The 27,935-nt window shown below is 38.6% G+C and overlaps 1 protein-coding gene across 1 annotated transcript; it reads right to left on the bottom strand.

The window, feature by feature from the left end:
• Positions 1-340: 340 nt before the first annotated feature.
• On the bottom strand, positions 341-26,968 carry cog4 (component of oligomeric golgi complex 4). The gene is made up of 19 exons (XM_088334554.1): positions 26,606-26,968; positions 22,921-23,003; positions 22,707-22,821; positions 20,166-20,340; positions 17,466-17,659; positions 16,293-16,398; positions 14,508-14,665; positions 14,390-14,448; positions 13,226-13,347; positions 13,019-13,137; positions 10,788-10,954; positions 9,620-9,788; positions 7,294-7,356; positions 6,295-6,408; positions 6,126-6,218; positions 5,980-6,063; positions 4,659-4,760; positions 2,437-2,565; positions 341-2,325 (listed from the first exon to the last, which is right to left on the bottom strand). Exons 1-19 carry the CDS (start codon positions 26,738-26,740, stop codon positions 2,191-2,193), a joined length of 2,322 nt encoding a protein of 773 aa, XP_088190680.1. The 5' UTR covers positions 26,741-26,968; the 3' UTR covers positions 341-2,190.
• Between the last annotated feature and the right edge of the window lie 967 nt (positions 26,969-27,935).

Below are 27,935 nucleotides of genomic sequence, written 5' to 3'. Positions count from 1 at the left end.
CATTTCTACAGCTTTTAATTACACATTGAAGACTTTTGATATTTAACGCCGGCGCTCAATCACATGTAGGTCACAACCTGCATCAGACTCCTATTCCTCTCTACAGTTACAACACAGTCTTGCGGTAGTTATACCAATATTTCTTGCATAGGTACTGTTGTAATATTAAAATTGCATATTAAAAACTGTACTACAGTGTCTATCAGAAGTAATCGCCCCCCGCCCCCCAAGAACTTTTTGTCGTATTGCCAATGCTGGTGTACACGATCCGTGACTCGCCACGTGTTCAATTTCTGGGATTTGGACCGAGAATTGACGGGAAAAAAACAAGCTCAAGAGAGCAGTTCAGTAGAGGACTTTTATTATATGGTTATAAAATACAATAAAACAGAGTATACTCTGGGCCAACTACAAAAAGGTTTCTCTCAGAAAATATGGCTGACCAGTTCTTAAAGGAATGGGGTGTGGATTGGCAAAATGGAAACTGAAACAGGCAAAGAAAGGAGCTCACATCTTCACAAGCACGTTTGTTAAAACTGAACCCAGCTGGATTTTGAAGGTTGTATGATAAGAGCTGACTAATCAGAAGACCATTGCTGGGAAAGTACTGATAAGAAAGGATACGATCAAACATCATATGAATACAGCAAGTAAATACTTCATTCAAATATGTTGAAGAACATGAGTTCACAACCAGTTCAGGGTGTCCCGTGCCCACTGCTTGAAGAAGCCTGAGATTGGCTCCAGCACCCCCGCAACCCTACTGAGGATAAGTGGTGCAGATAATGGACAGATGGACATAAGTGTGTTTATTAAAACTAAATGAGTATGGGTGATGTAATTATCAAAAAACTGCATTAGGGACAAAATATTCAGTGGCACATTTTAATAATCCACCACCAAACTTCAGGCTTCAAACTTAAAGCTAAAAAATTGAGAAAAAAGTCTAAGAATCAACATGTGACACAATCAGGAAGTGGAACCAAATTATTTCAACATTTTATACTTACAATAAAATAACTGAAACGTAGTGTTGCAAAATATTGGCCCAGCTAACTGATGACTTCTTAATGATACAATATCAATCTAAATGACTAACAATGACAGAGAACACTTGTGTGTCATTAAGTCTTAGTTTATATTAAGGGTGATTCTAGGTTCGGAGTGTTGAGGGTGCTAAGTACCGAGAGTGTCCGGCTGGTTAAAAACATTTTCTTCACATTACTTAAAGTGATATAACATGTAAAACTCAATTATGATAACATTTTAATATATTTTTCTAAAGGCTTTTTACTTCAAAAGGCCGATTTTATCAATTAAATGTTTTTTCTAATGGCCGATTTTATTACTTAAGTGTTTCTTTAAAGGCTGTTTTAAAGGCTACTTTTTGATGGTAATCAATGCAAAAGGCATCCAGTTCAACACGCATTTAAAAAATAACATCTCGTTATTACTATGTTTTTACTGTGTTTTTCATTAGAAGTAGAGTAAAATTGACTCAAACACAAAAAATAATTTTACGTCACAATGACACAGCTCTAGTGAACCATTTTCAGAACACTTAACCAATTCAATTTTAGCCATTAGTTGTTGCAAAGCTCAGAAATCTACTCGGTGGCCTTGACAACAAATCCTAAAGGCTGTGTACCATAAAAATCAGTGTTTGATAAAGCTGTTGGTTTAGCCATTGAGATTGCGAGTTGGAGTCTGACAGCCCTCTAGAAGGCCCTGGGAAACATCACCGGTTTCACAAACTATGATTGGCTAGGCGGTGGTAAGCCACCAAAGCGTTCGCCAAAAACAGCTGTTAAACTTGAAGAGACTGAGCTGCAAAAAGAAATATATTGCTGTGTTGATTTAATAACGAAAGGTCTGACAACTCCGCGCAAAGCAAGCCTTTCGCATGCGGGAAAAGGCTTGGTCTGCTACTTCCAGCCTAGGGATAAGATATTAAGACCGAGACCAAATTTTGGGGTGAGTCGGGCCCAAGATATCAATCATTACGTTCGGGTCGGGCAGAGCTTCTCTTTCGTTGATTTAAAAAAAAAAAAATCATTATTATCAACCAGTTTTTCTTTATCTCATCTTATACAGTCATGATTAACTTGGATTTTGTAACAAAAGACAGTCTTTACATGTCGTTTTAGCGAGCCCCCACACCACGTCTTTATGGAAATCGTTCGCCAGGGTTTAAAGTCGCAGCCTCTTGATATCCTCGCTTCGGAAATCAATGCGGAGGGCTAGGACCTGACGCACCTCCGCTGGGGTCAAACGCCACGTCAGGGGCCCCGAGTTTGGACCCCAGTAGTCCAAGATTTCTGTTACCTGCAGGTTGCAGAGAGAAAATCACATCGCCCACTTGCTGTTTTTTTTTCAGTGACATTGAAAGAGGTAAATTGGGACAGATTGGAGTTGATTTATTAAATGGCCATTTACCCGCTCCAGGTTGAGCACGGTGGCCATCTGCGTGAGTCGAGCGAACTTGTCCCTGATGGTCCAGGTGGTGATGCTGGTCAGGTAGGCCACAAGAGACCGAAGCTCTTTATCAAACTGCAAACCTCCTAGCTGCACCAAAAAACACGAGAGCAAAAATTTTCTTTCACTCCCCAAATGCTTCTAAAATTACCCGCGCTTTGCAGTGCTTTTCTATTTTTACCACCAATAAACACAACGTCAGAATCTGAGCGAGTGGATCACGCCATAAGCCTTTCTCCCTGTGCGAGACTTCATCAATTATTGCTGAAGGCTTTTCATCAGTGGTGGGCAAACTACGACCCGTGGGTCACATGCAGCCCGTTTGGTGTTTGAATGCGGACGACCAAATGGGAAACATTCTCACAATATAAATGAGTTAAACATTGTTATACTCTGCCACCATATTCTGTAAAAAGTCATGATCGCAGCCTCAGTCAGCTTATTCATAATGCACTTGCAGTACTCGCATTTCTTAGACGCGCTCGAATAAACGCTTATTTTAATCTTTGTGGGGGGTTGGGTTGGCGTTTGGACTGTATTCAAAAGAGGCCTATTCTTACTTCTACCATTTTGATACTTCTCTACCCAAAAACAGAGAGAACTAGCATAAAGTCACTCTCTAACCCCTCCTAACTAGTGTGTTGCGTGTCCCAAACATCTCTGATAAATGGAAGATGAAAAAAGAAAGGCGAGGTGGAAAACAAATACAAGGCTCTCTGAACTCTGTTTGGCATTGTTAGCCCATACTTAATAGAGAAAAGAAAAAGTTCTTTAAACCATTTAAGGACACTTAAAACAACATACCGCAAATATGATAAAGTACTACTAATAAATTGTTCCTCTGTCTGTCAACTGCAAAATACAACAAAATATAAAATTCCTACTTTTTTCTTAAAAGCGGGACTTAATATACTGTTTGGGTTTAATTCTGGACAGGGAAAAATACAATTACCACTACAGAAATATTATAGTAATACTACTGCAGAAATACCACATACTACTACTACAGAAATACCACAATAATACAACGAAAATAATGCCACAATAACACTAATACAATAATACCACAATAATACGAAAACAAAAATAGTACAAAATACAATAAAAAAATGGAAAAATACTGCAAAAATATTACTAAGGAGATACAGAAAAATATTACAAAAATATATCTACAATAATACTACAAAAATAAAACTACAGTAATTCTAACAAAAATAATACAGAAATACTCAAAAGATAATTCTACACAAATACTACTATGGAAATAATACAATAATAATAATACAAAAATACAACTACAATAATACAACAAAAAAGGCTTACCTGACAGTACAAAAATACTACAACAAATACTTCTAGGGAAATACTAAAAAAATACTTAGACAGAAATACTATTACCTATAATGATAGAAAGACAACAAAAGTGATACATTACTAATACAATACTAAATGCCAAATGAAAGCCCTTAAAACAGGGACCTCTAGTATTATTTTGCTTTAAAACAAATAAAAAAATGATCAATTGAAAACAAATATAATTTCTTGGCAATTCCTCGCATAGAATAATCTTATTTGTTAGAACAAGAATAGAATGTCAAGTTTCAAACAAACATTTTTCTGGCTATTCTAAATTTGAATTACACTTACAAATGTGATGCCCTAGATATTCAACTAGCTTACAAAGGAACGTCAGTTTTATAGCTTTCCTAACCAGCTCAACCAATGTTCAGCTATGCTAACACCATTGTACAAGTGTTTTCTAGTCATCCATCAGCCTTCTAATGCAATTAGCAAAAACAATGTGCTACTGGAGTGCTGGTTGCTGGTAATTGGCATCCATACGCCTACGTAGATATTGCATTAAAAAGCAGACATCTGTAGCTCAAATTGTCATTTACTACTTTAACAATGTATTGGGTGTATTTTTAATTAGTTAAAAATTTGAGGCTTTGCTTTGAAAATAAGGACATTTCTAAGTGACCACAGACTTTTGAAAGGTAGTGTATATTTATTAATCTATGAAAATGAGAAAAGTTGGATAAGTCTCCTGCCTCAGGCCCCTGAGCAGATTTTGGTACCCAATGCTGCCTACGATTCGAAAGTTTGCCCATCCCTGCGTTTCATCCTTTTACACGTCTGCGACGGTGCTCGCTGACATCTTGTGGCGGAGCACAGGACCTCACCCTGCTGAATGAGCACTTGAGGAGCGTCTTCTCCATCTCGATGGCTATCAAGCTGGTCATCAGGCTGCTCAGCGTGTCGTAGATTGCAGGAGACAAACTAGTCTGGGGAGGAGGCGGACAGTTAGTTTAACGCTGGAAAAAGTCCACTTAGGAGAATGGAGTAATATAAGTACAATCATCATTCTTGTGAGCCAGTGGTTGGCCGTCAGGGCCCGCAAGGCCTTCTATGCTAGCATCAAAATATCTGAATCATATAATGTTAAATATATTCTATCCACAGAGTTGTAAGTCAGCTTAATTTTACATTTGGTTGTGCTGCTTTAAGATAAGTGCTTTCATATTTAAGTATTTAACCAATCACATTTCAGCCATTACTTGCTGCCAGGTTCAGAAATCTACAGAGATGCCTTCAAAAACAATTCTAACACAGATGTTCTAAGCGACGCTAATAAGATCAGTCTAAGATAAATCTGTTGGTTTAGCCAGTTTCTCACTTGGAGAGTGTCCGCCTGCTAGCGGTGACAGTTAGTATTTAAGCGGCTAGTTACATTGAGAAGTAATTCATTGTTTAATCAGACTCTGGGGAACGTCAGAAGAAGGCAAAGAAATACTGATCACCACCATGCGCTCTGTGGATTATTGGGTCCAGGGTGAGACTCAATTTGCTTTAACCCCCTACTAGAGACCGGAGTAGGGGGATAAAGAAAAGTGAGGGCGCAGGTCCAGCCTACTGCTGCGGGTCTATGCAACAAATCTTACAAGCCAACCCTGCCGAGCTTGGATCTCACACCTATGCCAGATCCATTACCTATAAAATGGATAACCAGGAGCTCCAAATTGAGGTCAAGGAAAAACTCAACCTGAGGATCCTTGATGCTAGTGTACAGCTAGCTGGCCGTACTCTACATCGCTTTCTTACACTAAAAGGAGAAGCCCTCCAATTTTGTTGTACCATGATATAATGAAAAGAGCACATTCGTTCAACTGCAATTCTGTGTTCTTTTTTTGATCTAAGGTTATTTTGTTATTGTGGTACATAATATATGTTACTGAGATCTAATAAATGAATACATTTATCTATCTCAGGTTTTGACTATCGCAGGAGCTTTTTGGAAGACAACCCGCACTGTGTAAAATTTCTCATGCTTCGAACATTTTTTTCCCATAAGAAATAAGTGAAAACCAATGAATCCGTTCCTAGCCTCCCGAAATCATCCAAGTTAACAACTCAGAATTTACTGATACAAATGTTTGTAGAGCTGTATTTCATGAGCTGATCAGTTTTCAGCGTGTGAGGAAAATGTCACGTCAATGTAGCCACCTTGAACTCGAGCATCAGCTGCTCCAAGTTGACAATGAGCTGCTGTACCCAGGGGTCGTTCGCCTCGTAGTCGTTGAACTCCTCCTGAAAAATATAGATGGTCACATGCGTTTCTTTTTAAGACGACTTCGATGAGATTTGGCAACCTCCTCGATGTTGTGCGAGATGGTCAAGAAGCCGCTGATCCAAGGTTTGACTTGGGGCTTAATGGCAGTCGTGTTCAGCTCACTCACGCCCTCCTGAGAAAACAGAGGCAAATGTTGTACATGAACAAGAGAACATGCTAAAACAGCTCACACGTTTAGTGCTTCCCACCTGCAGGAGGTCCTTGAACTTAGCGGATGTGTTGACGAGGTCAGACAAGCAGCTCTCAATCTTAGCTTGGTCGCCGGAACTTGTACCCTGGCTGAACAGCTTGGAGCAGTCATTCTGCGGGCGAGATCAGAAAACAAGATCAAGCAGAGGAATGACTATGTATGAGAGGCCGTATTAGAAGTAAATCATAATTGCGCTCATGTATAACATCATACTCTCACACATGCATGTCTATACTCTAATAGAGACAGTCATACCCATGTACAAATACTACTATTCTCTCACACACATACAAGTGTACTTTCATACACACACTACTATACTCTCCCACATAAGACAATACTCTCAAACACACACTAATACACTTGTACACACACACTAATATACTCTCTTACACAAACACACACACATACTCTTCCACAACCCTCCCATTATTTCTCACACACCATTAAAAATGCTATTACAACAGGGTTTTTAATCACCACTAGTGAAATTACCTCACCTTTGTGTCGTTTTACTTTGAGTACTTTTGTTAACCAAGGTGATGCACACCGATCCGTGTGTAATTTTTGTCCAGTTTGACGTCAAACTGCAGTTGTTCCCAGTATAGTGGTATATTTGAGAGAGTATAGAAGTATGTGTGTGACAGCATGGAAGTGTGTGTATAATCGTATATTAACATGTGTAAGACAGTATAGTAGTGTGTATAAGAATTTAGTATTATGGGTAAGAGTACAGGAGTATGTGTCAGGGAGTATAGGATTGTGTGAGAGAGTATCGTAGTGTGCATACGAAAGTATAGTAGTATGCGTGAGCATATACTCGTGGGTATGAGATTATAGCAGTCTGTGTGAGACAGTATAGTAGTTTTTGTGCATGGGTATGACCTTGAGTCTTTAAGAGAATAGTTGTGCATGAGAGAGAGTGTTATATGTGAAGGCAAGTATGATTTACTTCTCAAATGATCTCTCATAACAAGCTGACAGGAGCGAATGTTACCTCGAGGTTCCTTTTCAGAGTTGAGATGTTCTCACTGCACACCTCCGCATTGTTTAAGGTCACCTGAAATTGACAAACTTGACAGCAAGCCAGCATTGTATTCAAATTGGCGTTTTTTTGTTTTTTTTTAACGTCTTACTGCCTCCATGACCCTACCGCCCAGTGTTGATACTTGCTTACATGTGCATACAATGTCCCATCAAAGTTACCTAACTTTATCTCTGGAAAAAAGCATGCAATTGTTTACTATTCAGTAATCCCTCGGTTGTCGCGGTTAATGGGGACCGAGACCACCCGCGAAAACTGAAAATCTGCGAAGTAGCGGCGCCCCTTCAAAAAAGCTTAAAAAAAAGGGATACAGGTATACAGTATACACCCCCCCCCCCCCCCCGCCATTAAACCTAAGTGATCGCTGGCATGATGGCAAGGAGTTATTGGGTGACTCATCCAGAACTCTTCACACTGGAACTGAATACACCAAAACATGACCCACAAGTGTAGCCATGTCTTACATAATCAATTTACATGGAATAGGACTGCGGCGAAACCACTACGAACCATTCAGTATGATTGTATTAACCGCTTTCAACCACATGCAGCCATCACAGCTTATTTCGCTTGTTAACACTACCGGTTACATATTGAAAATAAAAACAGTGAAAATGTGATATTTGATGAGTGTTTGTGAGGCGTTTTGGGAAACAACAGTTAAAAAATGGTCCGTGTTCATTTTAATAAAAGTGAAATAGCTACCTTCTGACAATAACAGCATACTTTAGCTAGCGGCATCGAACGGCTTTTACAACAAATACACGAAAGCAAACACAATTAGCCGTGTTTAGGTAGTACAAACAACCGCTCGCTTTTGGGATAATAAAGTCAAACTTGAGATGAAATGTGACAGAAGAGAATATACTTACGTCGCGTGGCCGAGTTCCTCCATGATAAACAGCGCCACAGAAGAAGGGGGTGAGGTGGGAGGGGGGGTGAGCAAAGCGGCAATGACTAAGCATTTTGTCAGGGCCTCCCCCTCCCCTTCACAATAAGAGTGGCCACACCGTGTCCTCAGTTGACATAAGCTCGCGCTTGCTCAAGTCAATAAATGCTTTTATTGAGAAGGTAAGGTATATTTTCTAGACCCGCGAAGCTCTGAACCCGCAAAAGTGGAACCGCGAACTAGGTTCCACTGTATTTGCTTTCTTCCAGTGATCAGTAGAGTACAGTAATTCCTCACTGTATCACGGTTTACTTTTTCTTTTCATTGTGCATTGTGTTCTGCAGAAGAGAACGCACAGCAAATTCTATCATGGGGGCAGGTTGCAGAGGGCTGTGTGTGTGTGGTGGGTTAGACTGTGTGTGTGTGCGCAACTGTGATAGGCTGGTGTATGCTGTCAGTCAAAGAGCCAGGCAGGAGCACAAGTCAATGTGTACACCCAAAACAAACTGCAAAGTCCGGCGAAAGCTAGTATTTGATCTGCTCGTTACTTTTAAAAGAAATTCATCAGTTAAATGGGACTCTGAGGAAAGTTAAAAGAGCGCAAAGAAATGCTGATCACAAGCGGGTGCTCCGTGGATTGTTATCAGGTCCGGGAAGAGACTGAGGCGTCGTCATGAGATAAGACAAAAGCTGGGGCAGGTTCGACCTACTGCTGCGGTTACATAACAACTCTCACAAGCCACTCTAGCTGAGTCTGAATCTAACCAAGGACAGATCCATTACCCATGAAACAGATGACCTGGAACCACAACTCATGGGAAACCGCTACATTCGTGACTCTAGTATTTTAATTATCACTAAGACCTGGCTCAATCTGAGGATCCTTGACACCAGCCTGCAGCTAGGCATCCGTCTTCTTCTCTACATTGCTTCCTTACACTGAAAAGAGAAGCCTCCCAATTTCGTTGTACTATTGTATAATGACAATAAAGGGCATTTATTCAAATGCAATTCTGTGTTCTGAGTTTTCATTTGAAATGACTTTTTCCAATTCTTCCTGAGAGTCTTTAATCTTATTTTTCTCTTTAAAGTCTTTATTACATGTTTGGTTGGTTGGATCCCTGAACCATTAGGAAGGTAGGGGCACCAATTCCGTTTGTGTGTCTTGGCCTAGTACAGCCTGGTGGTGCCCATCCCTCTCCAGGCCAACATATGAGCCGGGGACTTTGTGCGTGTTAGGTGAATGTGCTAACCACTGCGCTACAGATCACTTTATTACCCTGATCTAATCTTGTTGCACACAATGTTTCACAACGTTGATATGAATAACAACAAAGACCGTTCATTTCAATTCAACTGAACCATTATCTAAATGTGTATTGATCTCACCAGAAAAGCAGCCTTAGCATTTTCGGTGCTTTCGATGTTAAACTCCGTGTTTAATTTTCCCTGCTGCAAGCTGCTCTGCATCAGGCTGACTGCACTGCTGACACCGCGCTGGATGTCCTGCAGCGTGGTAGCCGGGAAGCCCTGCCTCAGCTTGTTGTACAACACCTCCCTGGCAGGTCAGGCCCAAGGGGTACACGTATCGCACCACAATGAATAAAGATAAGAGACAAGATAATCCTTTATTCGTCCCACAATGGGGAAATTTCTTTTGTTACAGCAGTAAGACAGTGAATAATGAATAACAGCTAGAATATGAACAGTATAAACAAGTATTTAGAAATATATATATATATATATATATATATATATATATATATATACATACAGTGGAACCTCGGTTCCCGACCATAATCCGTTCCATTTCTTTGTACGAAAACCGATTTGTACGATCACCGAAGCCGTTTTTTCCCAATAAAAGTAATGTAAAATTGTTTTAATCCGTTCCAAATCCTTGAAGGCTTACCATGAACGTAAACATGAAGCTAACCCAGGCTAATCGTACGTTCGCGTTAGCGTAATCTTCCGTACGAAAGATTACGCTTACATGAACGTGTAAAAATAAAAAAATCAGGTCGTTTACAAGTCATCTAGCACCCGGGTCTCCACAAAAAGTGGTGGCGGTTAAAGGGTAAAGAAAAGAATTATGAATAGGATTTCTTACCGGTCGGCAGAAGCCATGCTGTATTCCTGAAAGAAGGGAAACTCGCACACCTTCTTCATATTTTGCTATTATTTCTTTCTTAAATGCAACAGTTGTACGCACTACTCCTCTTTTTTCACCTGTAGCAACTTTGCTGCTTGCACCAACCTTCTTCCGAGGCATAATTAGGGGTTAAAACACTCCCTTCACCGCTTTTGAAAAACGAAAACAGAAAAGGAGTGCGCGTTGCCGTGACAACAGTTCTACACTCGTACGCCGCTCAGCGTCGCCCCTAGCGTACCGGCGTTCGAACCCCGATTTTTTGAACGAAAAGCGAAGCAGGAATTTCTCGAAATTTTTGGTCGAGAACCGATTTGTTCGAACTGAGAGGCGTTCGAAAACCGAGGTTCCACTGGATATATAAATAATAATAATAAAGCTGATTTAGTGCGTTTTAAAAATGTTTACCTGAAGTCGGACTCCAGCACAGAGTTGGCGTGGTTGATCATAGCGCAGAGACAGTCTATGCTTGAGCTGGACAGAGCTCGACTGATGCACTTCTTCACGATGTAGAAACAATCGTCCACCATGCTGGATGTTAACTGACTTCTCTCATATGTGTCCATTGTAACAGCCTAATACAAAATACATACAGGTGTGGAGTAATATCATAGTATACAATTTGCGGCAAATACATGTATATACAAAAATATTTGTCCATTGACAAAAATGTTTGTTATTTTAGATGTTTACATAAACAATTAAAATGGGCCTTAAAAGCACAATGTTATCCTGGATCAGGCATTTATTTGTTAAGCTAATTGTTTAAACACATTTTTTTAATTCTGCAAAGTCCGTGTGTTTGTAAGGTTTATTATTGCTTAAGAAGGGGAATTGCAATCATTAATAAGGGGAGCAATTGGCTGATGTTGACAGCAATCGCCAAAGCAGCGGTTATAAAGTGTAATACTGTAATTGACCAAATCGCCGATATGAGTATTACATTTAATTAAATTTAAAACTCATACGGGTGATTTTGGTCTGTCAATTTGACAATAGCATACATTAAAATAGTACAGCATCGTCATTGGAACAACACTGGTTATTTTTTGTCTAATTAGATGACAGGCAGATTTCTTTGCATATAACTCGTGTCTCACTTAACATTCTTTGTGACTGACTTGTTCATTGTATCCTTTTATAACTAGTGTATTTATGAATCCATAGTTCATTTCATTATAGTTTATCTGTATCTAGCTTCTTGATTTTGCTCTAAAAAGTCAACAGATGGATGGGAATTTAAAATGTACAAAATTATATATACTTGCTGGGGTATTGCAGCCATTGTAGAAAAACAAGAGAAGCAAATGAACTCTGAGCTTGCTATAATTCCAGGATAGATTATCTGATGGCATTGTTGTTTGAACGCTCACAAAATCAGGCATAAATTCCAAGGCACGGCACAGAAAGTCACTTTTAAAGTTGACCAGGTGTGATTGATAGACATTTGGTGCAGCTTAGAGGTAAGATCTTGAGCCCTATCAGAAATTAGGATCAGGCTTTTCTCTTGCTGCCTTTACAATAATTATTATCATCCACCGTTCATTGTTCTTCTTTGACTATCTGTGGCGCGCATCTTAGGGACATCTGGATACTTTGGTTTATGGTCCAATTTTTAACCATTCAAAATGACCATAACATTTGCCCATCACCTCTTACAAAATTTGTCAATGATGGCAGATTCTCGAGTAATGTAACATCTGCAGACATAGAAATATATGATGTAAATAATTATAAAATATTGTTTAAGTTAGATTTTTTTACAAAGACAAGCTTTGCATGTCATGCGTCCATGCAATGGCAATTCTAAAGCAGATGTAATATTCAAAAACAGAGGATGAGGACTTTGATAGGTTTAAGTGACAATGATCACCGGTTAAAAAGTGTTCCGTTTTTTTAATCCATGTGTTTTACCATACCCATGGCTATTGATGATAAAATAATATTAGTTATTTGTCATCATGACCTAAAGGTGGGGTGCAGCGTTTGAAAACTTAGGTCTGCAATCATGACTTTAAGCCAGGATATGGCAGCAGAGTAACAAGATTTGTGTGGAAGTACATGGCATTTCTTGGATACGCTCTAATAAACTCTTCATTATTCATCTTTTAGGGGGTTGTTCTGCCCCAAACAGGCCTGATAAGATAAAAGCAAAGTGGATGAAAGCAGATAGGCACAATGGAAAACAAAGTATAAGGGCTCTTTGAACTCGGTTAGGGATTGTTAACACATACGTAATAGAGAAAATATTTTACTTTTAACTTTTTAAAGTCACCTCAAACTATACTCTACAGTCTACACCTTTAAATAAAGCACAAGCAAACTCAGTTTTGCTCCCACTCAATTTTTTTAAATACGAACACTTGCATTCTTTAGTGTGTGGCCAACGTATTAGACTCCATGAAAAGAAAGTATAGGCGCGTGGATTGTATATAAAGCACGTACCTTGGGCGCTATATGTGTGTGTTAAATACAGCAATGAAACATGTAAATGAGACCACAGCTGCTAGTGCCGTGCGCCTTTGGTAGGACATAATATGGTAAAAAAGTTAAATTCATGTTGATGTTACTAATTAAGAGGTGGTTTGTCCTCAATAGTCAATATTCTGGACGTCAACAAAGAGAATACTGAAACTAACCTTGTTGACAGACTCTCTCATGTAATACTCCTCCATTGGAATGTAGTAGCCAATCAGCTCTTGCATGTTCCTGCTCAACACACAATGTTTAAGCAGCTTCTCAACATTCTGCTGATGTTCTGTTAGGGAAACACACATACACACACAAAAACACATATATTACAAAATTGAACCGGTAAAACAAACAAACGCGATTGTCAAATTTACCCGGCGTGATGCTCTGGTCGCCAACTTCAAAATCGGCCAAAATGCGTCGGCGAAGAAAGCGCAAATAAAGTTCCGCCCTCGCGTTCATTAAAGTGACTTCAGCTAACACTGGGTCCAGCTCCCTGTTGGAAGGCACATACAATTAATAAACACCAGTTGCAAAAGTTTTGAAGCTAGCATAATAATAGAAAATACCCTAGCGAGGCTTTTGACTAAGAGTCAATAAGGTTTGATCAAATTACCCTGATTTTAGCTAACCTGTATAGCTCCATGTTAGCTCAAGATGTGATTTTAAGGTTCTGTTGGTAGTATACAAAATCATGCATGGACTTGCTCCCTCATATCTTTCAGATTTAATTTCGCCGTATGTTCCGGTCCGGAGCCTTCGCTCTGAAAATGCTGGTCTACAAGTGATCCCAAGAGCCAAGAAGAGATCCGCAGCTTCAAGAGCATTCTCCATTCGGGCCCCGGTGCTGTGAAATGCTCTTCCCCCTGAGATTCGATGTGCAACCTCAGTGGAAATGTTTAAATCTAAGCTTAAAACACACTTCTATTCAATATCATATGAATAACCTATATTTCATGTTGACAATATCGGTGTATTTTTTGTCATTGCAACATCCATTGCAGCTTGGTCATCCTGGAAGAGGGATTACCTCATGTGCGGTCCCTTCTAAAGGTTTCTTAATTTTGCTCATGTTGAGGTTTTTGAGTTTTTCCTTGCCCTCATGTAGGTTTTGGATCAGGGGATGGTGTAATAATAGTCTGTGGTTTGCAATAATCTGTGGTCTGTGCAGCCCTTTGAGACTCTTAGTGAATAAGGTCCATACAAATAAACATGACTTGTTTGCTTTTTCACACAGTACTTAACTCAGATCCAGTTATGTGTACTTATTGTCAGATACAAAAAAAAGGATAATAATATCTGAAATTCTTTCTCCAATCATTTTCAATATAATAATACATTTTGCTTCCTACATCATTATGCCAGTCAATTTTAAAATACACTATGACAATGGATTAGCTTACAATGCACTGTTCACAATTCCTACGGTTCATCCACTGTTGTCGTTTTACTTTTTTTCCCCCAAAAAAATATCAATACATTTCCCAGGCTTAGGTATACCTAATACTGTGGTTGGCGAGTTTATATTGAAACAGTACCTGGGCTCAATTCTCTCCCCAGGCACACTCTTCATCATGCTACTCTGGACAATCTGAAACTACAGCCAGAGTTAAGAAATGATCATAATGGAATCTAGGAAAGCATCGATATGCGTACTTTGCTGAGGTATTCTCTTTGCTGCATGAACTTGTCCACTATCTTCTGTGTCTGTTGGTCGCACTCATGCTGTAGGTGAGTAATGAGCGTGTAGAGGTGACCTGGACCATAATAAGTCTCTACAATGGGCTGATGGGTCTCGACGACACGAGCTATACCTGAAAATTAATGACAATTTGGTAAAAATATTTGTATCTTGAAAAATCAAATCAAGTATAGTCGTGTGTAAAAGTTTAGGCAACCCTGATCAATTTTCAAAAAGATTTTTAGGAAATAATTGATTGGTCAGATCAACAAATTCATTCAAATATATCATCTCATCTCATCAGCTGCACCGCTTATCCTCAGTAGGGTCGCGGGGGTGCTGGAGCCCATCCCAGCAATCATTGGGCAGTGGGCAGGGGACACCCTGAACTGGTTGCCAGCCAATCGCAAAGCACACGGGGACAGACAACTCACTCGCTCAGTCACACCTAGGGACAATTTGGACCGGCCAATTCACCTGAAATATACCAAAACATATCATATAGCAGAAAAACACAGTGATTTCTGTGAAGTTGAATGAAGTTCATAGGAATTACAAAATGTACAAGTTTCGCAGGCAGGTGCATAAATTGGTGCAACCCTATAGAAAAATTACATCAATATTTAATGAATCTTCCTTTTGCAGAGATAACAGCGCTTTAATGCTTCATATACAGTAGTTTCAAATTAAAATGGACTTTATTGTCATTGTATAGGTATATATTAAATAGAACTTATATATATATATTTTTTATTTCCATTCGGGTAATTTTTAACCAGTGTGACAATTAAGGAAAAAACTATATTTTTTCATAGCCCCTACCCGATTTTGTACAGTGTGGTGAGTTGGTTCTGATCTAAAACGGCATTCACTCAACTGCTAAAATAAACCAGTTAACACATTAAATGCCGAACATAAAAATAATACTTTTCCCATTGTTAGTGAAAAAACATACATATTATGCTTAGAAAAGATCACTTGTCCTCTATGATTATATTATAGATATAAATCATAATACAGAAAAAAACTTCAGTGGTCTAAAAGTTTAACATTGAAATTCTTTTACTAATTCAGCCCACATGAGAACAGAAAGTCTGGATCCGGCTCCAGAACCAAACTGGGTTTGACATCAGTGCTTTGAAGGGTTTGGCTATTATCGCTGCAAAAAGAGGGTCCATCAAATAGTGATATAATTTTTCTGTTGGGGTGCTCACATTTATGCACCGGCCTACTTTTGTTTTAGCAATTATTACACTTTCTGTAAAACCTATAAACGACGTTTCATTTCTCCGATATCACTGTGTTTTCTCTGCTATAAGATATACTTAACTAAAATTGCTGTATAAAAAAAACAAATATTCATGAAGGAGAATCTTGAAAATAATCAGTAGTGCCTATACTTTTTCATACGACTGTATGCAGGGTTGGGTAGGGTTACTTTAACTTGATTACTTTCAAATGAATAAAATTATGACTCACAACACGTGGTAAGCTTTCTCTCCTGGCTTTGATCGCCGGCAAAACTAACATAAAATGCGACAGAAACAAAATGGAAATAAATCCAAACCGCTTGCCAACATCATTTTTGCCATTCCATGTATTCAGTTACTCCCGAAGCCTGCACAAAATTTAGTAATTTTACTCATATTTAGTTTCTTTTGTCTTTTATTAGCATATTTGGTATTGGAGTAATCCAAGAGTAATTGAAAGTAATCAAGTTAAAGTAACCCTACCCAACCCTGACTGTATGTATAACTCACCTTCGAGCAATAGAGTCAGAGTGTCGGCAAATACGAGTGGAGCCCTTTTCTCTCCTACGTCTCTTCCTGTTGCCAGGAGCAAGTTCTCTTCTGCCTTGGAAGCAAGCTGTGAAGGACAGCCTGTGTTGTCATCCAGTTCCAAATGTCTCATCACATTTTTCCCCTCATTGCCCACTAGGGATCGACCGATATGGGTTTTTCAGGCCCTCATTATTAAGAAGAGGCCGATAACAGATTTTTGTGAGCCGATATTCATTTGATGTAAAAACTTAAAAATTAGCGCAAGACATTTTTAATAATGCAAAAAGAAAGTGAATATTTGTTATAAATTCAAATAAAACTTTATTAGCTTTCTGAAACCATTCATCCATCCATCCATTATCTGCAACGCTTATCCTCAGTAGGGTTGCGAGGGTACTGGAGCCCATCTCTGTGGTCTTCGGGCAGTGGGCAGGGGACACCCTGAACTGAACCTTTCACACAAAATAATCTAGACTTTTAACACAACTCACACGACTAATCTTTCACTTAAACCAAAAACCAACAGTGCAGGAAAAAAACAATTTCGGGTTAGCATCAACTCAAATAAAAAATATACATAAAAACTTAAACAGCCCCCTGAAACTTTTTACAATAGCCTAAATAAATAAAATACAATACAACCAACATGACCTAAATTAACTTAAAACAAAAAGTGCAACGGAATTTCAAGAGAGCCACTCACACACACACACACACACACACACACACACACACACACACACACACACACACACACACACACACACACACACACACACACACACACACACACACACACACACACACACACACACGGTTGAGGAACTAATATTATGACAAGAGCTAATTTATCAGTTTTCATCTTTAAACTACAGTTTTAGGCTCTTAATCAAACATGAGCTTTATTTTAACACGGACACAGGCTGCTGCTCTCCGACATCCCATCAGAAGGCGTGGGGTGGGTAGCAGGAAAGAGGAGGAGGGATGGGGAGAAATACGGGCAAGCGAGAGAAAGGCTCGGCTGCATGAGACTTAATAAATGGTTTGTCGAATGGAAAAAAAAAAAAGAACACAGATATCCGCCAAGTTCCCAATAATCAGTGCAGTTAATAGGCTCGTCCAATAATCACTTGACCTCTGTTGCCCACTGACCTGACTGCAAAGGTACTGTCCAAAGCGAGCGAGGCCCTGCTCGTGGAGGCCCAGTAGGGGGAAGATTTTGAAAAACCGTTCCACCTGCGCCAAGTCCAAAGCTGCCACGGCTTTATCCAACTTGTCAGCAATGATGACCTTCAGTTTTTTTTCAGCCTCCTGTAGCAGGAGCAGACTAGCGTCCACTGTGCTGCCTGTTTAAAAATATGAGTTACTAACGTTTAAAAAAAGAAAAAACAAAAACAAGATATGCTCAGTAATATAATGGTATACAGATTAGGGCTGCAACAACAAAACGACCGAAACCAATTATTTAAAGCATTGGCAACGAATGTCATCATCGATTTGTTGTGTCACATGATTAATGCGGCATTCAGCATGCTAATTTGATGCAAATGAGTGAGTGCAATAAATCCCGAGATATTCTTAATAAAAGTTTGAGGGCACTTCGAGACTGTATTTTGATGCATGGGCCCCTCTTGAGCCAAATCCAAATGTGCCCTGCTCCGGCAGCGAAATGCAACTCAAACTGCTGTATAAAAACATCCAACAATGTTCCCGCTAATAGACTTTGTGTAACAAATCACACAAAGTCTATTAGAGTCGCTTAGAACATCTGTGAGCAACATCAATCCCAAGTGTGGCAACCAAATCATTATTAGTGTTGGGACTAACGTCGTTATAAATAACACTGCTATTTTTTTCAGTAACAGGTTAACATTGTTAATTATTTTTTCCGCTGTTACCGTTGCTGATAGTAAAAACCTGTGCGTTACTTTGGCCTAAAAACGCCAAAGTTGGCATGTCTCCGCACACCTGACAGTTTTCAGCGGCGCAGTTTTCCGCTATCTTCAGAGATGTTTACGTCACGCTTTCTTGGATCCTGCCACCATTCAAAATAGCGACTACCATACAGTTAGATAGTGATTACGAATATAGTATTTACTAATGCACCAAAATAAAAAGCTAGAGGGCTGATTTGTGAAAAAAAGGGAACACTATTTTTGACAGGAATCCCGACACATGTTGTTTGCAAACGAAATGTTTCTATGAGCTGGCGCTTAAGTAAACAATGAGAGTTGGAATTCCAACGATCAAAAGCTGGTTCTCTCCAAGACGCCCTTTTATTCTTGTGATTGGTCAATATGCATGTTGGGGGGAATATTTATGGTTTAAACCTTCAAATCTGTTGAGTATCAAAAAGGTTAAAAATGTTGTTTTAAAAAATATATATATATATATTTTAATTATATTTCTGTTTTTCCTATGTTTATGTGTTCATATAAAAATGTCAAGTTTGTTCTTTTTTTCTTCTATTATCTCTTTTCCTTCTGTTATTGTATTTTTCTTTTTGTCCACTTTCGTCTTTGTTCTCTTTATTTTCCCCTTTTTTAAGTAATTCTGTGCATAATAATTGGGAATGTAGGGATGAGAGCAACTAAAACAACCTGAAAAGGCTGAGACGGGAAAAAAAAACATTTCAAAAAAATAGTTGTAATTCCCATCTCCACAAGTAAATGCTGTGTTTTGTAAGTGCTCAGAAAAAGTTTTTTGACAACTTATTTTTAAAGTAATTGAAATATATACTTTACTTGGTAGTTACTTTTACTAGAGTAGTTCAGTTTAAAACTACGTTTTGGAAGAAGTAGTAAGTAACTATAACTAATTCCTTTTTTGAAAGCAACATACACATCACTGATTAATATCAAACATGTCCAAAACCTGAGATCATATCAAGTTACATTCTGCTGGCTTTCTGGAAACACTAGTTTTTAAAATTTTACTGAATTGGCTAATGTAATGTTGAAAAGGTTGCACACCCCTCGCACGTCAGTTATTATTACAACAACTTTTAAATGAGAATTCGGTTCGAAAAAAAGTATCTTTTGTTACATAATACTGACATTTTGTGGATTCATTTAGTTGGTTACACAATACAAAACTATATTCAATCACACTATTTAGTGGAATTAAAATGTTGGCAAAAAGATAGACTTATATATTCAAATAATTTGCAAATTATTTGAATGTAATACATAAGCGATCCAAGAGTCCCCTTCTTTTCTTTATTTTGACCCTTTTTTTTTTTTTTCTTCTTCTTTTATTTCCTTTTTCCTAGCTTTTTACTTTTTTCTTATTTTTTTATTTCGGGGTTTTTTCTGCTTTTTTTCCTTTTTATTTGTTTTTGCTGTATTTTTTTTTGCTTTATTTTTCCTCTTTGCTATGTAATTTCGTGCATAATGTTAAATAATACAGTAATTGGTAATATATGGATAAAAACAACAAAAAAACATCTAAAGAATCATTTGGGAGCCGAAAGAGCCTCTTCTCTGCCTTTCTCAACTGCTTGCTGTTGACTAAAAAACACATCACGTTACAGAAATAAGGTTACCTGTTCAGACAAAATGTCTGACTCGAGTTGGGATAAAAACTGATGAGTTTTTTGACATAATCTTGCTAAACAAACAAAATATTATTCATAATGTTGTGTTTGGACTGAAGAAACTCAGAACATGTTCATATCCTTTCTACGAACAGTACATTGTTGACATTAATACAAGACAGCAGAAAAAACTTTTTGCATCTTTCTTTGGACCACCAAATACACAAGTCATCTAGCAAGCATTTAAATTAAACTACGGGTAACCAATTAAAAAACAGCACTGAAATTGTTCGATTTTAAATATTTTTGGTGCATACTTTCTTCTCCCTGCCTGCTCAGCTCAATGACTGACTGGTCCAGAGACAGATATCTGTGAATGTGGGCAGCTGCTTGCTCATAATCTTCGTTTTGCAGAGCCGTCTGGACACCGTCTGTGCAGAACTTCAGGTCCAGGATGTCATCAGCACGCTGGATGACATTGTAGAGCCGTGTCTCCAAAAAAAAAGAAATCATTCTGTTAAAACTTGCAAAACTTATTGGTTATTGGTCTAGCACCTAAATAATGTCCACAATACACTTGTACAATATACGAATTTAAAATAAAATGTGTTTGACTTTAACTACTAATTTAGGCTATATTATCAAGTTTACATGCCTCACAGTTGTAGGGTACTATCCTGCTACAAATGAATATCCCCTATTATTTTTCAAACACTGACTCTCCTCACACAACAAAAGACCCAGATTGGTTCACAAGACCCTTCCTTTTTCCAAAAAGGGCACCAAAGAGCACACACAACAGAGCCCATGAACAGACATTACATTCATTCACTGGAAGTGACCAGATTTTCCAGCTTTATTATAAAATTTGAACCCCCAGACTGTTCATTTGTAATCAAAAGATTTATGAATAGCAGATGTCCATCATGTTTCGGACCAGAGATTAATTTAATTGTGTGTCTGAATCAATTTTGCCTGTTATCAACAATTATTATAAGAAGAAGAATTTACTTTTATTGTCATTCTTGTGCCCATGCACACAGAACGAAATATTGATACATCTGACCCGCACAGTTAAACTGTAGCGAGCAGATGTAGCCGCAGCCGAACAGGGCGCCGCCATTTTAGACCCAACTGCTGTGTTGGGAGTCATTAGGTGACCAAACCCCCCAATTCAAATCCTTAATGCCGAGCAGGGAGGCAATGAGTACCAATGTTGTAAGTCTTATGTATGACTCGACCCAGTCTCGAAGCGGGCGCCCTACCCACAAGGCCACCGAGCAATTGTTGAAATTTATTTTGAAAAGCATTAAGCATTATGAGTCAGCAGACCAGCTTCTGACCTGAAGCATGTCAACGCCTGCATTGACCAGCTGGCGGAGATGGGAAGCTGCGTCGTGGCCGTCATAGACTTTCTGGACTAGTTTACAGGCTGGGGGTGTCCTTGCTGTCATGCACTTTCCGGACAAATTGTCAACATGTTACCTAGTGTTTACTATGTTTGTGTACTGTAATGCTAAATCTAATTCACCCTGGTCATTCTGGAAGGGGGATTACCACTTGTGAGGTCCCTTCTCAAGGTTTCTCTTTTTCTCATGCTGAGGTTTTGAGTTGTTCCTTGCCCGCAAGTTGGTTTAAGATCAGGTAATTGTAATCCTGTGCAGTCCTTTGAGACTTTTTTGTGATTAAGGGCTATATAAATAAATGTGACTTGATTTGAATCATCAGGAACTCCCAGATGTCAGAGGACACGCATCCGGTGACAAATGATAAAGGGATCCTAGTAGGGGGTCTGATTTGCCTTTGTCCCCCTGGCACCGGGGGGACGAAGAGGGACAGCTTCCAGAGCAAGCTACTCGGTCAGGAAGCCTTCTGCACGACAATGGCGAGGCCTCAACGGTCCGTGGATCGGCCCTTCCCTTTCGAGCCACCATGAAGTCCACAAGATCAGTGTACAAAGACGGGAGAAAGTTACGGCTTTCTCCGTGGACCATGCGGCCTTCCTTGCTCCACCACATGATGATACGTCAAAAACTGTTTGCGGCGCTGGGTATTAATATCATTCTGACCCGCTATGAAATAATTCCTGATCATTTAAATGAGTTGATTCCCGTAACACTGGGTTTGTTAATCAGTGCTTTCATTCCTGATACAAAAAAAATCCCTCCCCCTTTTTTCTCACACTGTTTCTCTTTAATTAAATAGAAATGAGTTTCTCTTGGCAACAATGTCTTTTTTTTTCTTTTCTTGATCTAATTTTCCTTGCCAGGTAAATACAACGTAGTTTGTTAGAATCAGACCAAGTGCATTATTTGTGTGTCTATTTTTTAGGACTGATGAATCAATAATCAATTAACTGCAAAAAAGACAATATAAAGCTAAAATACAATATGTTTGGAGTATTGCTCCCTTCATGCTAAATGATACTGGAGACAAAAAGAGGCTATTTAGAGAACAAATTCTTGCAGGAAATCGATGCTGGCCAACTTGCTAACCAAATTAAATTCAGAACCAAATTAAGATAATTGAAAGCAATTTTCTCTACATAGTTCAGATGTCCTGGGTTTACAAATTTCAGTTACCAGCCTCCCTGTGTGGAGTTTGCATGTTCTTCCCGTTACTCACTTGGGTTTCTCAGTGCTCTACAGTACAGGTAAGATCTTAAACCCGAGCCAGCCAAAATCACCCCTAAGTCCTCACAAATAAAATTTTGGGTTTGCTTCCGGCTTGGTCCCTGAAATCAAATTAATTGGTTGGCTCGGGCTGGGTCAGGCACTAATACCTGCAGTCACGTGTCTGGACGGACTGGATTTTTAGGCTCGATCTTATCCCCTACTCAATGGTTTCCCCTCACGTACCTTAGCCAGGTCAAGCTGTCTAACTTTGCGGCTGACATTCTCTGCTAAGCTGCAGGTAAATGTGATCATGCCTGAAAGCTGTTTGGCATCTCCTCCAATCAATTGTAGGTTGGGCCTGAGAAGTCCAGAAGCAACACTTTATCTCATGTTTTCTTAGGTAAAAGAAGCTCAAAAGGTCCATGTACTGTAGTCTTTTTGCAGACTAAAAATTTACCCCATCCTTTGAAGAGCCAACATTTTTGTATGAATGGTTCCCTCTTGTCCTATCAGCCGGTCCAGTTCAACCTCCACTTCTTTCTAAATCAAACAAAACAAGAGAACATGTCAGAAGCATCAAAAGGCAAATGTAATAATGACACCAAGTTTGTCAGTAAAAATGATTTAACACAAAACAATCAAACTCATCTTATCAACCTTTCTCAAGTAAAAAAATTGAAATAACCTGCTCAAGCTAAAATAAATGAGCAAAACATATTGTACCATGTCATTCTTAATTAACAGTGCACCAGTCAAATAATCAAGTTAAACACACTATCCACTCAATACCCTTACAACACATAAACATACAGTAAATCAATGATCCCAACAGTTTCTCTACCTCTGATTGATTTGATGTCTGTCAATATTTTTACGGACTGTTTGGAATGTTTGATAAATAATATTATGAATAATGACAGCAACATAATATTAATACTAATGAAAACAACAACAATGACAATGATAAGCGTAAATCCACTGTGGGATATTTGCATGTCCTTGTAACATTGCACCAACATCTCATGTTATGGGTAACTCTGTGCCAACTCACTGCAACACACTCTGGTCTGTATTGTAAAGTTTGAAATATGTCCACGTACAGCACATGCCAAGTAATCAAAAATAAAACGTCACCGAATGAACCGGCCCTCACAAAAAGTCTACTGGTCTCAGTGCTTCTCGTGCTCTCGACAAATGGGATTTCACTCATCCTAAAACTGCAATGATCTTTCCTCCATTGCAAAAGGTTTTTCCATGGTCACAAATTTGTATACCATATAGTGGATTGCATTTGATTATTCTACATGATGATTTGCTATAGCTGACAGTTACACGGTTTGTTCACTTCTTTCATGGGCTAATTCAAGCACATTTCAAGCATTTTCAAGTCCATTTTTTCAGTTTTCCAGTACCTTCAAAGGAAGAAACCCAGCGCCAATCAAAAGACTGTTTTGTTGTTGTGGATTCTTGACTAAACTAAACTCGCTATCCTGATGCTAGCACATATTGAAATGAGCTGCTATAAACTGACATGAATCCGTCAACAATGCAGCTTGGCTACGTCACACATGTTTACAAATACGAAAAGGGGTCTTTAGGTGTTGGGTAATAATTGAGTTCAATATGGAAGACGAACAAAAGAGGAAAACAGTACTTTTTGTATAGAGAGCAGAAAAATTAGCCAAATTTGGACTTCTTTTAATCGTATTGATTGCTCCAAAGCAGAGTGCATTCAAACTTTCAATCTCAGACGCTGCTGATCTTTTGCTTTTTGTTTTACTTATTTCTATTTATATTTTTTGCGTGATCTATGTCTAAATTGGTTAAAATAGAATTGTAAATAGTTACTTTTTTGCATATTTTCATTTATATATTGCACTGAAGAGTTAATATTTTTATTTTTTACTTTATCGTTTTGCATTTTCAAGGGTTTTATGTTGATGTTCGGCTTTAAATCTGTTCAGTGTGTAAAAAGCTAAAATTGCTTTGTTTTTACAGTTTACTTCTTAGATCTGTGAATATTTAATTCATGTTTTATGTTTTTTTCAGACTTCCCCTGCAAAACATGAAACTACTAAATACAGAATAATTTGGTGCATAATGTTTTATTAATATTACTATATCATTAAGAAAAAAAAAATCTGTGTAACCGTTTGGGAGCTGAAAGAGCCCGGCCTTTTTAGTGAGCCGAGCCAGAAGAGCCAGTTTTCTAAATAGAGCTATGCTCTTGGAGGCAACCAGTAGGGAGCAGTGGCGCTTCACATGGCAACGCCACAATCACTGAGAGAAGGCTTGACGGTGTCAGTTTCACGTAGTTCAAAAAAAAAAGTTTCTTCCTTTATTCCGTGGTCTACAGTCAGACTGACAAGAAACATGCATATGGCACCAAGTACAAGCACTTCACCCAAAATTCAAGCATTTTAACTAGCATAAAATATTATGACAATTATATAACATGATGATACAGGCTTGCTTTTCCATTTACTCTTCATTTAATAGTGATTATTTTATCCAGGAAATTGGTCTTTTGTGCCTGTTGAAATTTAAAAATTAGTAAAAGAGCCATAAGAATATATGGCTTTATGCATCTGATGATACTGCAATAAATGTATTGGCCTTTTAGCAGATTCAATTTGGTTCACTAGACAATATGAGTCATTTTAAAAATGTTCAACTTCTGATCAGTCTGAGCCTCGGTTTGTAACTCAAATTTTAATTTGGCCCTTCCAGCCATTTGACTTTGACACTAACAATGTCAGTTGTCTATGTAAAGAAGTATATTTTTCTTGAAAACGAATAGAGTTACAAAAATACCTTCTTTTGTCGTCGTTGGCTGAAATATCATGTAGGATCATTTGACAAGGGTAACATCTTATTTTTATCAAATTATAGTTTTAATGCAGTTTATTTCTTTCGATCCCAATGTCAACCTCAGACAATTGATCCCCTTTTTAAATGAAGCGATACCCCTTATTGAGCGATGATAACTCTTATAACACAGCACGGCACTTATTTACTCACAGCAAGACAGATGATCTAGATTAAGGTAATGGTAATTTGTTGGCCTAGAGAGGGATGAGCAATGCAAGCTGTACTTGCCAAAAACCCACCACGGAAAGTTAAGCCCATACGGCCCTAGTGGTTAAGAGATCCAACCAACACATTTGTATAACAATTTTATTTACCAAAAAAACCCAATTCTTCCAGCATCTTTCTCAGTCCCTTCTCCATCCATACTTTTAACGATTGGAATCAGAGCAGAAATGGGCAAGAAGAGAAAGGTCTAACAAAAAAAGGTTATTTATTAATTTATTTTTAAGGAAATGTAGGGAATTTTAATCTTTGTTACGCTCTGCTGCCATCTCCTGGCCCAAAGTAATGATTACAGCATTATTCAGCTAATTCATGTTGCCGGGCAAGTACACGCATTTCTCAGACGCGCCTAAATAAACCCTTCTTTATTTGTGTTGGCGTTTGGACTCGACTAGAACCGGGCCTTTTCTGCTTTGACCATTTTCATTCTACAGTGACAAATGGAAAAAGAACTATGGGGATGTGCATGACGTCATTTTCCAGCACTCCCCCAGACCCCATTCCTCTAACCTAATGTGTTCCGCCTCGAACTGCTCTGATAAAAGTAAGTTAAAAGCAGTGTGCAGTGGAAAATAAAGGATAAGGGCTCTTTGAACTCAGTTGAGCATTGTTAACACATACTTAATAGAGAACATATTTACCTTTCAGCGATTTGACAACACACCATTCATTTCAGCAAAATTTCCATACAAGGAATGCAATACGGCGTAAACAATTTGAAAATACGGGGGGAAAAGTTCAAGTTGACGGGTATGTATTTAGTTATAAGAGCGGCTAAAATAACATCAGTCGCATTTAGTCAGGTGTTAACATTGAAAACCTCTTGGAATAAATAATTAGCAATTAGCTATCAATAGCAGGACTCAAGAAGCCACTCAACGTAATCAAGCTGTCTTTTGGTCAAATATATAGAATATATAAGATAACATTTTATGAGTCGCCTTTTTCCATCGTAGTGATAAACACACACATCCGGAAGTTTACCAAGCACACCATGGCAGCGAGTGTACACGTCTACACATCACGGTTTAAATGTCATTTGTACTAACCTCTTCCGCACAGAGTTGCTCATAAACTTTCTCCAAGTCTTCCAATTCTGTGAGTGCCGAAATTGCCTCCATGCTTATAGAGGACACGTTTCCAGAATCGCATCTTTTTGTCGGGACTGACACTGTGTCAGCCATCTTAAAAATAAGTATCCCTGGTCGTGATCTGTCAGGGGCACATCCTTAAATTTGTAAACTCATAGTCTATATTACGTGGAATTACAGTGATACCGAATCGCTGGCCGTCTAGGATATAGTTTACAACAACAACCACAGACATTCACAGACAATAGTTCATTCCATTACATGCAGTATACCCGTAAGAAAAACTATAGCACATGCGCACTTTGGCGGTCTACTGCTGCATTCGATGAAAATCGGATTTTCCCAAATTGTAAGAGAGCGCACGGGAACGCCTTCTGAGAGATGTCATAGTAACGGAATCTGGGCAGTCCCCAAATTCAATCAACCATCAGGACTTTTTGTTGGAGACAGACTGCTACTAGAAAAAAAAATATACACAAATGTTTACAAATCCTTCAAGGTTACTTTCAACCCCTAACGAATGCAGCATCGTTTGCTACATGGGCCATTACATATTTGCCACATCACATTTTATTAATGAAAATATGAGAGGGGAGAGAGAACAAAACGCAAACTTTGCTAATGATAATTTAAAAGCTTTGTCTTTACGTAGAAAAATATGTAAAAGTGACAGTAGTTTCATTATTAGGTAAAGCAGTGGGCTGTGTATTACACACCTCAGCCTTCAGTAGTGCCACGTCTAAATCAATCCAACACTGAACTAATATATGGCTATAAAACATTTACTGCAGCTAAAGCTGTGACACGCATGTTGACCTCATAAAATTGTACTATTATTTATAGCCACATTTTACTCAACAAAGATAATTCTCAATCAGATGCAGAGGTTTTAATTCATGCGTTTATTACTTCTCGGCTTGATTACTGTAATGTGTTGCTTTCTGGTCTCCCGATGTCTAGCATTAAAAGTTTGCAGCTGGTTCAGAATGCGGCAACTAGACTTTTGACAAAGACCAAAAAGTTTGAGCATATTACTCCTGTATTGGCCAACTTGCACTGGCTCCCAGTCCACTTAAGATGTGACTTTTTATCTTATTAACATATAAATGTTTGCATGGGCTTGCACCCTCTTATCTCTCCTATTTGATTTCCCCCTATGTTCCTGCACGGAGTCTGCGCTCGGAAAATGCCGGTCTACTTTTGACTCCGAGAGCCAAAAAGTCTGCAGGCTCGAGAGCCTTCTCTATCCGGTGTTATGGAACGCCCTGCCTCCGGAGATAAGATCTGC

The sequence above is a fragment of the Urocampus carinirostris genome, chromosome 4, assembly GCF_059441175.1.
Source record: "Urocampus carinirostris isolate Australia breed hairy pipefish chromosome 4, RoL_Ucar_1.0, whole genome shotgun sequence".
Lineage (NCBI taxonomy): Eukaryota > Metazoa > Chordata > Actinopteri > Syngnathiformes > Syngnathidae > Urocampus > Urocampus carinirostris.
The sequence above is the reverse complement of the archived record's forward strand: the minus strand, read 5'-3'. Positions and strand labels throughout refer to the sequence as shown.

Bases quoted from the DNA above. Each gene is read 5' to 3' on its own strand.
- cog4 (XM_088334554.1), bottom strand. From the start codon at position 26,740: ATGGCTGACACAGTGTCAGTCCCGACAAAAAGATGCGATTCTGGAAAC. The intron at 14,666-16,292 runs GTGAGTTATACA...ATTAATTTTCAG, and splicing joins TCTGACTCTATTGCTCGAAG to GTATAGCTCGTGTCGTCGAG. The intron at 2,326-2,436 runs GTAAATGGCCAT...TGCAACCTGCAG, and splicing joins CCGTGCTCAACCTGGAGCGG to GTAACAGAAATCTTGGACTA.